This window comes from Ranitomeya variabilis, chromosome 2, assembly GCF_051348905.1.
Source record: "Ranitomeya variabilis isolate aRanVar5 chromosome 2, aRanVar5.hap1, whole genome shotgun sequence".
NCBI classification, from domain to species: Eukaryota; Metazoa; Chordata; class Amphibia; order Anura; family Dendrobatidae; genus Ranitomeya; species Ranitomeya variabilis.
The window spans coordinates 1,070,678,135-1,070,691,920 of NC_135233.1; the positions used below are offsets into that span (position 1 = coordinate 1,070,678,135).

Here is a 13,786-nt window from a genome sequence, read left to right on the forward strand (position 1 = left end):
GTGCTAGCAAAGGGACAAGCTTCCCAGGTACCAGATGTTTGACCTGTTAACACCTGGTATAAAAATGGCTGCAGAGTGAGATCTGCTCTCCAGCACAGATGGTGGACAGATTTATCCACTCCCTACCTAAATCTGTGCAAATCTGGGTTGTCCAAGGAGAGCGCCAGAATACAGATGACCTTGTGAGCCTCTCGGGGAAATAGTTTCTCAGTGGAGAACTTCCTGAGCAATCAATGATGCCTGAGGTCACCTTTCTGGGATATACAAAAGAAGGGGACCAAACCACATTGAGGGACACCCAAGGTCCCAGGTGGGTCAGAGGCAGCTTCAAGCAATACATCTCATAGCATTGTCTGTTGGAAGTGTCGGTCCTCCAGGGCATATATCAGCCCATTGTTCCTTGAACCCAGGACTGTTGGACCGAGCTGAAGGTTGATGCTTCTCCTGTTTTATGCACCCTGCGTGCAATGACGTACCACATCCTGGTAAGAGACCTCAGCTGTGCCAGGTGATGGTGAACTGTGTCCAAGTGATGGGACTGGGCTCAGGGAGTTTGACCCTAGTAAGGCCACACTTCCGCAGGTGCTAGTCCCTGGGAAGCAGGTAAGGTGTATCCATGGAGATATCAAGAACTATTACATGGCCCAGGTAAACCTACGCACGGACTATGGATCCATTCCCCACGAAGTGGGAGTGGTCAAGGAGTTGTTGCATGCTGTTGTTGTTGAGTTTTTACTCTGTTTTGGAACTTATGGATTAAAGCTGCAGCACCCAGTAGTCCAGTATGCCACCAGGAGTCCCCTATCGTAATGAGGTCACAGAATGTAAACAGTGAATTTCCTTTCACTGTACTGGCTAGAATGGAGGATGAGGAAGAATCCCCTGAAGCCATTATTCCTGACCTTCAGGAGTCCCAAGACAACTTTTGGGCGGCCCAGCTCAAAGACTTAACGGTAAAAGGTACTTTGGAAAATGTAAGAGTGTTAAATTGTTTTCCCCAGGAGCCGATAATTGTTTTCTGCAATTGTCCAGACATAATGATTTGTTGTGTCGTTAAACCAAAGTGAGAAGCCAGGTAAAAGAGTACCTCCTCAAGGCCCAAAGGGCAAAAGCCAGGCAGCAAAGTCAGTCTGCTCAAGTGAGACAATTTAGGCATAGAGATCAGGTACTTACGTTAGTGTCCACAGTGGAGAGCAAGCTCCTTACCAATGGTTGGAATCCTATGAGGTTTTGGAAAAGGTGGGAGAGGTCAAACTATAAAGTACACCGACTAGGGAAAAGGAAGCCCTTTCCCCTATATAATGACAACCTGCTAAAACCCCCAAGAGAGTTAGGGACCCTTTCAAAACCCCTTGCTTGGTGGCCTGTCAGAAGCCAACATTACGGGAGTCACAAAAGCAAAACCTTGGTCATGTTCCCCAAAACAACATGAAAATGGTACTCCATAATAAGGACAGTTTTTCAGTTACTAGGGTACCCTCGTGTTATCAATTATGAGCCTCGCGTCAGGTGAATTTAAAGCTCTGTAGGATTCCTGAGTCCCACTGGAAGATATTCTGAGAAGAGGCACGCTGTAGGTACTGTGGTTTCGCAGATGGTGCTCAGCCACTGGCTTTCGGCAAGGTGTGAGGGGTATGTAGCTAAGCCAAGTAGGACAGGGTTAAATCCTAGCAGTGAAGGTCCTGATACTGGCACCTGGCTAGCTATGTTCAGTAAGCTGGGGGAAGCTGAGCAGTCTGTGTGTTGGAGTTACTGAGCGACCAGCAAATGTGAGCTGTCTGGAAGGTGAACACTTCTCTGTGATAGTGGAGCAGAAGAGAAGCCAGTGTGTTTGACTCTGAAATCCTTTGGCGTTTCAGAGAAAAACATACTTTTAAATGCTGCATGGAAGACTAGTGTAAAAGGCGGGCCCCTGGCAACTCTATAACATCCTGCCTTCAGTTTGGTCTGCATTTTAAGTTTTTTTTTAAGGACTCCAATGTCTCTTAATATAAATTCAAAACCATGAACCAGCTACCAGTCACATCGTAACTTCGGAGTGGCCAAGTGGAGACACTTGTAGCATGAACATCTCCCACCAGAGTATCACGAAATGATGTTGTCTTTCAAAGCTGGTCATCTCATGACACTCATCTTGGGATATTTTGACCCGAGAGGGAAAGGTAAGAAAGGACACATCTGTGTTTGTCCTGGTTCTACCACCACCAAAAATATCTTCCACAACCATAACATGATCATAAAACCATTTGTATACATTTATGCAAATCCACCATTATGAATTGGAAAAAAAATTCTCAGTCTCTTCCTGCTACTAAGATTGTTAACCAAGGGGTAACTTCAGAGTCACTTAGTTGGAGCATGTTTAGTGTTCAGCTATAGCCAATACGCCAAATTATAGAAACCCTATAACAAAAAATAATAATTTTGGAAATAGAAGTCATTGTGGTTAATCCATGCAAACAATTCCACACGGCTTCCAAGGGTTCTGTTTAAAATGGAGAAGAAGAATGCTGGAGTTTGGCTTCCAAAGAGGAAGAAGTTAATAATGTTGTAAAAGTTATTTCTATTTCCTACCAGACGTTTATTTTATGGGATTGTCTAACCTCCAGCATGTTCTACCTAGTGTTCTGTAGACCAGGCTTTGCCGAACTGGTGTTCTCGTAACGTCCTGTAATGTTTACCAGCGTGTGCTGCAGATTTCATCGATCTTCTCAGATAAGTTCCATCCAATGGAATCTGGAATGAAGATGAGAGAAGCGTTGTGCGTCGCAGACACACAGTAACCCGTTTGTGCTTGGGGTGGGCTAATCAGGACCAGCCATCATCGTTCTTTGATTTCAATGAATGACATTTGTCCTTATTTTCCCTAATTAGATCAGTAGCCCACACACAGTGAAGCGGCCTTTTCATCTTCGGAAGAAGCTTTCATGCTACAAGTCTTTATTGTGAATTTCGATATTACTGAAGTTGATGCATTATCACCATGTGTTTTGTAACACAGAGTGACTCATTATCACATGGTTGAGATGTCACTAGATGAAGCTCGTTATTGTATTAATTACATGTATAATGTTATGATAAATGTGAGCCACGTAGGGTCAGGTGAAGAACGGTAAGAAAAACAGAAGAATAAGAGCAAACCATGACTTCAATGAACACAATGAATGGAAGTGAAATTATAGTAAACTTAGAATCTAGTGGGAAAGCAGCCAAAAACCCCGAAAGTCTCGCTTTTTTGGAGAATACCTTGGCTTTTGTTACAAGGCCGAATTAAAAATTGGAAAGCCGATCTACGGAAAAAATCTCAAATTTTAATTTACGAATCAAAAAGGTCCACAAATTCAGAAAACGAGTGAAAAAAAATCTTTATTACAATTCATGTAAAAGAAAATTACAAAAGGTGTACTGTAAAAACAAGGAAAAACAAAGAGAAGAAATCTTCTAACATCCTTTAAATGGTTTTCCTACTCAAGGCTTCTTTCACACTTGCGTCGTTTGGCCTCCGTCGCAATCCATTGTTTTTGAATAAAACCGCATCCTGCAAATGTGCCCGCAGGATGCATTTTTTTCCCATAGACTTGTATTGCCAACGGATCGCGACATATGGCCATACGTTGCGTCCATCGTGCACTGGATGCGTCATGTTTTGGCGGACTGTCGTCACGAAAAAAACGTTCAAGGGAACGTTTTTTTCGTACGTCGGGTCGACCATTTCCTACCGCGCATGCGCAGCCGGAACTCCGCCCCCTCCTCCCCGGGACTTTACAATGGGCAGCGGATGCGTTGAAAAACTGCATCCGCTGCCCACGTTGTGCCGAATTTTCAGAACGTCTGTCGGTACGTCGCGCAGATTCTTAGCGACGGCTGCTTACCAACTCAAGTGTGAAAGAAGCCTAAGAGTCGTATATAGCAGTGATAGGCAATTCATTTTCATGAACATGACTGTTGTGGAGGGCCGAATCAATGGGCTGAAATAAATTTGACTCAATATTAATATTAAAGGAGTGCTCCAAAGGCAAATAATTTTTCCCTATTTATTTAGTCCCATAATCTAAGCTGTTTTCTAATCTACTTGCTTTAAAAATTCCCTACCTCTCCCTAGCTACACTATGTAACTGCTATTTTATTTTTTTTATCTACTTCGTGTCTGATGACGATTCGTTTGAGTTTCCCCAATGCATGCTGGGATACTCAAAGCACCATCAGGCAGGAGACAGAGGCTGGGGTCACTTTCATAGTCTCTGCTCCCTCCCTAAAACGAAACGTTATCAATGAAAATCGATTAGAATAATGGGACTAACTAGATAGGAAAAATTATTTGCCTTCGGACCACCCTTTTACATATTATTGTTTTACATTATTATTATCACTTAATATTGAGCAGAGCTAAGTCTCTTAGCTCGCTGCTACTGCTAAAACATGTTACAATCGGATTTATTGTAACCTGTATTCTTACCCGTAGCAGCAAATCAGCACTATATAATTTACCACTTTTTATAATGTTTAAAATCCGTATTTTACTTTTAGCCCTTGTCCTTTGATCAACAGCTCCCGAAAAACAGCATGATGTCTCAACAGTTGTCCCCACGTGGCCATAATCCTCCCACACAATGTAATGCCTAAACATCCCTCCTCACACATTGTGATGCTCGTATTGCCACCCTCACACGGTATGACACCACCTGTCACCCCACACATTATAATGTCCTCACAACCGTTCCACACACACACACACAGTATGGTGGACCCCACAGCTCTCCACTCAGTATGAATGACTCCACAGCTCCTCACACAGTATTATGGACCCCACAGATCCCCCACTACAGTATGATGATCCTCACATAGCATTATGACCCCACACCTCCCCATATACAATATGATGGCTTCTAGAGCCTCCCACACATTTTGTGGCCCCACACCACCCTGCACCAGTACGATGTCCCCACAGCTCCCAATACAAAGTATAATAACACGCCAACACAGTATTATTGTCCTATTAGCGGCAACACAGTTTTATTCCCCACTGTCCCCCATGCAGTATTATGGACCCCAAAGCCCCCCCTCACACAGTGTGATAGCCTCCAACACAGAATGATGGTTCTCACAAAGTATGAGGATCCTCATACAGTATGATGCCCCCACAACTCCTCTTACACAATATGATGGCTTCAAGAGCAGCTCATCAACACATTTTGATGACCCCACACCACCTTGCACACAGTATAATGGCTTCTAAAATGCCTCATCCAGTATTATGCCCCCACAGCTCTCAATATAATGTACAGGAGCCCCCCACAGCACCCCAATAGCTTGCCATACACTATATGACTCCTAACAGACCCCTAGATGGTATGTTATCCCCCACAAATTCCCCCCACAAGTAAATGGCAATTAAAAAAAAATGCTTACTATTCTTGTTTACTTTTATAATTGGCACATTCTAAACAAGACTCAAGTAGTGCCTTAGTTTGGTATATAAGGAAGTCGGTCAACGTGAAATGGCTCGACACCAATCACCGGTGCCCAGTAAAGCCTTGACATGCTGAGCATTTCAGTACTTCTTCTCGCCTACTTGTTTTCCATCAATTTTCACGGAATCAAGGAAGAGGAGGATGAAAATAGATGGAAAACAAGTTGATTGGAAGGTGTTTAGTCATTCCAAGTGCAAATCAAGCGCTGGTGCTTAAGGTTGAATAAGAGTCTGGAGTATGTAGGCTGAGTGGTATTTGGTTATAATGGCGGTAAGCTGCAATACCATACATAGCCTATGGAAAAGGATGGCACAATAACTGGAAAAACATTGAGCAACACTTTTAATTGGACTGAACTGTGGAAATTCAGATATCTACATTTCTAAAAAAAATAAAAATAAAAGTCTAAATTCTGGTATCACACTAGTTTCATGATTGCGAGAATATCGGAATCTAGATCCTACAATCTAAGGCAACTGTTCATCGAAGTCATGGAGAACAACCGATTAGTTGAGTCCTTTTGCCAACCGTGAATCAAGTCTTAAAGGTTTTATAACAGGTAGCCCTGTGTTTCTGTATATATTGATGCCTTGGATATTTAAGCTTTTTTTAATGTGATAATTTTAGAGGAAAATTTCTTGGCAGAAGTAGGTGTTCCAAATCTCATGAGCAGGAAAAATATAAATCACATTAGAAACGGAGAGCTTTGCACATGTGCACCTACCTCTCCTCCCGGTAATTGTACAATTTACAGCTCCTGTTGGAAGCCTGTTTTATTTGATATCCCACAAGCCCACTCCGCCATTTTATTTTCATCTGTTTGCCAAAAAAACTTTCCAAAACAAAGGCAGGAGGACCACCCATCCGGAATCCAAACTTTCTCTGGTTACTCGACCAAGTATAAACTGGAGAAGACTGCTGAATCTCAGGCTCGAATGTTGCCATTGGGAGCAACTGATTTCCAGATTAAGAAAAGGTGTTAAAATAAATTGAGACATAAATCTTGTGTATTATAATATAAGTTCCTACAGGACGGGCTTCTATGTGGGCTGCCTGGCAGAAACCATAGTGCAGGTGATACCAAGTAACTCAATAGTGTCCAATGCGGAGACCTCACGTAAACCCAACAGACATATGTTTTCCTTTATGATATTGAGGCGAAACCATAGAAAATCCGAATGTAAACATTCAATATTCATGTATTATTCTTAGAGCGCTCGTCTTCTGTAGTGTCTGCCGACTCCACGGGGCAGCAGTTATTCTGGATTTGGGTCTGAGCTCTCCTCTTTGGAGTCAATCACTTGTCACAGGGGGCCATTTCTTTTGGGATGATTCAGAAGTAAGTTTTTAGGACCTATTGACGACATGTTCTGTATACAGTGGTCAAAGCAAAGATTTAAGACTGTGTATAGATGGAAGATGGGCCTCAGAATCATCTCCAGTGGTGGGACCAATATGTATGAAAATAATACAATATCATAATTTTTCCCAGGGCAAATTCCTGCCGAAACCTATGTATTTTCTTGTTAATTGTTTACAAAACCCCAGTAATTCGAGAACTAGAAAATATTTTGGACCCTGAGCATCTAGTAATTAATGTTCTCCTTTTGGTCTTCCAGAAAAACAATTCACTCATTCTTAGTCTTGTTCACCTGTCCCAGCTCCAGCGCCGGGTTCTCCATCCTCTTCCTCTGGCGACGGGCTCTCTCTGGTCATGTAGACATCGGGATACCATGGTGTAACCCATGACGCACCTCTAGTATCATAGGCTTTTGGTTTTTAGGCTGGCTCAGGTGGTAGCTTGCCACTTGAATGTTCAGTTGGTTTGATATCCTCACTGCTATCACGCTGCTGGGTTCCTTTCTTTTTCAAGGGTGGCTCTCGACATATCCAGCTCTGCTGTACCACTGGGCCATCCAGCACATCCAATTCTGCTACTCCATTCTGCTTCAGGTACTGCTTCATATTACCTGGTTAATCCAGTGATAATTGTTAAAAATAGGAGGGGTATAAAAATGATCAGTGATTGTCCATGTGCTGAAACCGGTATTGGACAAAATTCCACTACCTAATTAACTTGTAAAGTGCCATATATAGTATTCAAAGCTACCCTAAATAATAATAAAGTATTAAGTATTTATCTATTTAACCCTTATTTAACCTGTGAGTTTATAGACATTTGTTTTAATTTGCATAGGAAGGAACAAAAAAAAAAAAAAAGGAAATCAATTTTTGTCTTGGAGAGAAATCTTGTTTTCCCTCCTTGGAATAGAAGACATGGAATCGGAATTGTGTGGTTGGAGGAAGAGCCACGAGATGCTGCGTTATATTGTTTATATAAACCCGAGAGAGCAGGAGCCATCGCGGTTATGTGGCGCCATGTTATTCAAGTGCCAATATTCAGCGCCTAGTATGGGCCACAGTAATATTCAAGGTTTCCTTATTAAAGGGGTGTTCCACTCTCGACGATTACGAACCTAGTGATGGGTAATAAAAAAGGGAATGTGGATGTGCAAAACCACAATGCACAATCCAGTTCGCCCCAAAAGAGCTAACCTTTCCCTCCTAGTCCCAGCGGTCGATCCACTGGACCAAAAATTCAGTGGAGAACTTTACACATTTACATAATTTATTTTCTTCCAAAAAAGCATCTAAGCCATTTTATGAAACCATCGAATGTTTCCGCTGTGACCAGCTTCTGAGGTCGACTATTCCACAGATTAATAGTTCCTGTATCCTCTGGAGATTAAACCTTTCTCCTAGTCGATGGAGTGCCTCCTAATCTTTTCAGTGGGTTTTACATGAAACATCAATTCCATATTTTTGAATGGATCATTTATGCACTTGCATAAGTTAATCAAGCTGGACTGGGCTCAAAAAGCTACTGATTTTAGTTCTCTGGTTTTTATGATGTCCACCTAGTGTATAACATTGCTGACTGCTAGTGAGGATGGAAGTTCACAGCTCACCTCCCCCCCCCTCCTGTGCAATGACCGATAACACCTCTACATACAGTATATTACACGGGGTCCACCACTCACAATAGGTGATGTCACAGCTCACCACCTCCTCCTGTACAGTGCCTGATTATTATTATTTTTATTATTATTTATATAGCACCATTGATTCTATGTTGCTGTACATGAGAAGGGGTTACATACAAATTACAGATATCACTTACAGTAAGCAAACTAACAAGGACTGAGTGATACAGAGGGGAGAGGACCCTGACCTTGCGGGCTTACATTCTGCAGGATGGTGGTGAAGGAGACAGTAGGTTGAGGGTTGCAGGAGCTCCGGTGTTGGTGAGGCGGTAGCTTCGGTAGTGGTGAGGAGGCATCGGGGTCATTGCAGGCTGTAAGCTTTATTGAAGAGATGGCTTTTCAGGTTCCGTCTGAAAGATCTGAATGTGGTTGATAGTCGGACGTGTTGGGGCAGAGAATTCCAGAGGATGGGGGATATTCGGGAGAAGTCTTGGATGCGATTAGGTGAGGAGCGAATAAGTGTGGAGGAGAGAAGGAGGTCTTGGGAGGACCGGAGATTACGCGAGGGAAGATATTGGGAGATTAGTTCAGAGATATATGGAGGAGACAGGTTATTGATGGCTTTGTTGGTCAGTATTAGTGATTTGAACGGGATATGCTGAGGGAATGGGAGCCAGAGAAGATATTTGCAGAGGGGAGAAGTGGAGGAGTAGCGAGGAGAGAGATGAATTAATCAGGCAGCAGAGTTAAGAATGGACTGGAGAGGTGCGAGAGTGTTAGCAGGGAGGCCACAGAAAAGGATGTTGCAGTAGTCGAGGTGGGAGAAGATGAGGTCATGCACAAACATTTTAGTAGATTGATGGTTGAGGAAAGGACGGATTCTGGAAATATTTTTGAGCTGGAGGCGACAGGAGGTGGAAAGAGCTTGGATGTGCAGTTTGAAGGACAGGGCAGAGTCAAGGGTTACGCCGAGGCAGCGGACTTCTGTTATGGGGAAAGCGTGATGTCAATTATTGTGATAGATCAGGTAAAGAAGATCTGTGAGATGGAGGAAAGATGAAGAGTTAAGATTTGTCCACATTGAGTTTGAGGAAGCGAGAGGAGGAGGAGGAGGATATGGCTGTTAGACACTCCTGGATTCTGGACAGCAGAGAGGTGACGTCTGGGCCAGAGAGGTAGATCTGAGTGTCATCAGCATAAAGGTGGTACTGGAAGCCATGGGACTTTAGGAGTTGTCCCAGGCCAAGGGTATAGATTGAGAACAGTAGGGGTCCTAGATCAGAGCCTTGGGGGACTCCAACAGAGAGAGAGTGGGATGAGGAGGTAGTGTGGGAGTGGGAGATGCTGATTGTGCGGTTGGAAAGGTATGAGGAGATCCAGGATAGGGCGAGGTCTTTGATGCAAAAGGAAGAGAGGATCTGTAGTAGTAGCCAGTGGTCAACTGTGTTGAAAGCAGAGGACAGGTCTAGAAGGAGGAGTACAGAGTATTGTCCGTTAGCTTTGGCTGTAAGTAGGTCATTAGTAATTTTGGTCAGGGCAGTCTCAGTGGAATGGTGGGGACGGAAACCAGATTGTAGATTGTCAAAGAGCAAGTTAGATGAGAGGTGGGAGGAAAGTTCAGCATTGACGTGCTGCTCCAGGAGTTTGGAAGCGAATGGGAGCAGCGATATTGGGCGATAGCTGGACAGGCTATTAAGGATAGGCGCGATTGTGACATGTGTGAAAGCAGAAGTGAAGGTACCAGAAGTTAGTGATATGTTGAAGAGATAGGTTAGGGATGGGATAAGTGTGGTGGGGAGGTTGGGGAAGAGATGGGATGGGGTCTAGTGCACAAGTGGTAAGGTGCGATTTGAAGAGGAGGCAATTAAGCTCTCCTTCAGTGATGTTGGAGAGGGAGGTTATGGGGGAAGGGCATTGGTCTGGTATACAAAGGGGTTGTGGTGGTTGAACAATAAAGACTTGCCTTGTTTGGTCAATAACTGATAACACCTCTATATGCAGTAGATAACACAGGGTCTACCATTCACAATATGCAATCTCATAGCTCACCTCCTCATCCTCCTCCTGTTCAATTACTGATAACACCTCTATATACAGTAGATAACAGGATCCACCATTCACAGTATGCGATGTCACAGCTCACCTCCTCCTCCTCCAATGCAATGTCTGATAACACCTCTATATACAGTAGATAACACAGGATCCACCATTCACAATAGGTGATATCACAATTCACCTCCTCCTGTACAATGACTGATAACACCTCTATATACAGTAGATAACAGGATCCACCATACACAATAGGTGATGTCACAGCTCACCTCCTCCTCCAATGCAATGTCTGATAACACCTCTATATACAGTAGATAATGCAGGATCCACCATTCACAATAGGTGATGTCACAGCTCACCTCCTCCTCCTGTACAATGACTGATAACACCTCTATATACAGTAGATAACACAGGGTCCACCATTCACAATAGGTGATATCACAACTCACCTCCTCCTGTACAATGACTGATAACACCTCTATATACAGTATATAACACAGGATCCACCATTCACAATAGGTGATATCACAACTCACCTCCTCCTGTACAATGACTGATAACACCTCTATATACAGTAGATAACACAGGATCCACCATTCACAATAGGTGATGTCACAGCTCACCTCCTCCTCCAATGCAATGTCTGATAACACCTCTATATACAGTAGATTACACAGGATCCACCATTCACAATAGGTGATATCACAACTCACCTCCTCCTGTACAATGACTGATAACGCCTCTATATACAGTAGATAACAGGATCCACCATACACAATAGGTGATGTCACAGCTCACCTCCTCCTCCAATGCAATGTCTGATAACACCTCTATATACAGTAGATAACACAGGATCCACCATTCACAATAGGTGATGTCACAGCTCACCTCCTCCTCCTGTACAATGACTGATGACACGTCTATATACAGTATATAACACAGGGTCCACCATTCACAATAGGTGATATCACAACTCACCTCCTCCTGTACAATGACTGATAACACCTCTATATACAGTAGATAACACAGGATCCACCATTCACAATAGGTGATATCACAACTCACCTCCTCCTGTACAATGACTGATAACGCCTCTATATACAGTAGATAACAGGATCCACCATACACAATAGGTGATGTCACAGCTCACCTCCTCCTCCAATGCAATGTCTGATAACACCTCTATATACAGTAGATAACACAGGATCCACCATTCACAATAGGTGATGTCACAGCTCACCTCCTCCTCCTGTACAATGACTGATGACACGTCTATATACAGTATATAACACAGGGTCCACCATTCACAATATGCAATGTCACAGCTCATCTTTTCACCCTTTACCCGCACACATTACAGGGAATGCCCACAACTTTTTCCTCATGTTTTGTTTTCAGTTTCAGGGCACAAAGATTTTTTTTTCCATTTTCATTACATTCCTTGTTAAAATAATTGATGACAAAACCACAACTCGTCTTGGAGAAAAAAGCAACCACCCAAAAACGTTTGACTGAAAAATAAGAAACTTATGGATTGTGAAAAGATGAGATAACAAAAGAAAAATCTCCAAAAATACAAAATGGCTAGGAATAAGTTAAAGTGGAGCTGTCAGTTTTTTCCTGACTTTCTGTATTCTACCATTCCTCTGTTATTCAACTTGGACCAGTATAAATTAATGTACAGCTTTGTCAATGAGGCGTGTCCCTACACAGCCTGATGTGGTCATCACTAGACAGTGTCACACTATGTAGGGACACGCCTCCAGCTAGTAACACCTAGTTGTCAATTTATTTGTAAATTTCCAGGAGGAATAACAGAGGAATGGCACAATACAGAGATGTAATAAAGGTAATTTTCTAATATAGATTTCTAAGGAACCGCGATGGGTCCCCTCTTAGGGGCTAAATTACTAATCTGATGTGTGTAGCTGCGGTAGCGCTCACTCGTGTCAGTGACGCCTACACCATCAGCAAATAAGTGACGTGGCCTCCCACGTGACACAGACCACATGTTATTAATAGAAGGGCCCACTCGATCCATGTTGTCATCTCTTTCACATTGTCTCTTTTTTTGCCCCCTCTCTTTGCAGAGCGCCTACCGCAGGACCGGGATGCCATTTTTAGCCTGTTAATAAATCCGGAAAGGAAAAGGGAAAACAAAAAGGTTACATTAAGGTGATGCCTCCATGAAAGAAGGAAGAGCCAGATCCCCGGAGTGAGTGGGCCGCTTGTTGTGACTGTGCACTGGCTGGATGTCTCGTTTTCAGCCCCCTCAATCTTCACGCTTGTTTACTAGTTTGGAGCATTGAGCTCATTACCGGCAGGATGTTTGGGGGCTTTGTGTGTAGGTGGAGGAGAATGCACATCACAAAGCACACTGCCATCATCTGCCCACGGATGCGAAACGCGCTGTCATCCCTTCTGCCGGGTCGAGCCTGTTTACATAGACGGCCTCGAGAAGGGAATGCTCTGGTTTCCATTCTGTGCAGGAAATAGATTTAGGACTTTCAGGTGTCATGTGTCACTTCAGAGCGGCCAAAAACTGCTCGACTAATTCTTATTTTTCCAGCACATTTAAAGGGGGCCCTTAATGTTCTTTTCTTCTCATGCTGTGTACTAGTATATCAGCTATTGTTCCCTGTTGTCAGCAATTACTGATGTCCAGAACAGTCCCTAGGGTCTCATACATAGGCTGGAGTGTCGAGCATCAATATCATGTCTACAAAGCACAGTACCCATGGCTGTATTCTGCTTACATGCGTTTACATCAGTCAGTGTGATCATACATGGAGACGATGGATCCTCGCTGTGGAGCTGCTGAACCGAATGTTTTCTTGTTTTTTTTTTAGATTTAAAACTAATAAAAGTGTTAAATTTGGTTTTGTATCTTTCAGGTATGGCACAGGTCTGTGTTTTTTACATGTTCTTTTTTCTCTCTAATAAATTTGTATTCAATCATTGAGTATAACCTTTTATTACAGATAAATACACAAATGTTTTGAATGACTGAGTATATATATATATGTGTGTGTATATACAGGTGCTTCTCCCAAAATTAGAATATCATCAACAAGTTAATTTATTTCAGCTCTTCAATACAAAAAGTGAAACTCCTATATTATATAGCGTCATTACAAACAGAGTGATCTATTTCACATGTTTATTTATGTTAATGATTATGGCTTACAGCCAATGAAAACCCAAAAGTCATTATCTCAGTAAATTAGAATACCTTATAACACCAGCTTGAAAAAAGATTTTAAAATCCGAAATGTTGTC

General features: G+C 42.8%; 1 protein-coding gene across 2 annotated transcripts in view; it reads left to right on the forward strand.

Annotated features, from left to right (window-relative positions):
- The window catches only part of SUPT3H (SPT3 homolog, SAGA and STAGA complex component), a 576,749-nt gene extending 563,284 nt beyond the window's left edge, over positions 1-13,465 (forward strand). For both annotated transcript variants that reach the window (XM_077291574.1, XM_077291575.1), the window contains one exon: positions 12,598-13,465. In XM_077291574.1, the coding sequence (XP_077147689.1) occupies positions 12,598-12,639 (42 nt within the window). In that variant the 3' untranslated portion in view covers positions 12,640-13,465. The remainder of the gene's footprint in view (positions 1-12,597) is intronic.
- Positions 13,466-13,786: the final 321 nt, after the last annotated feature.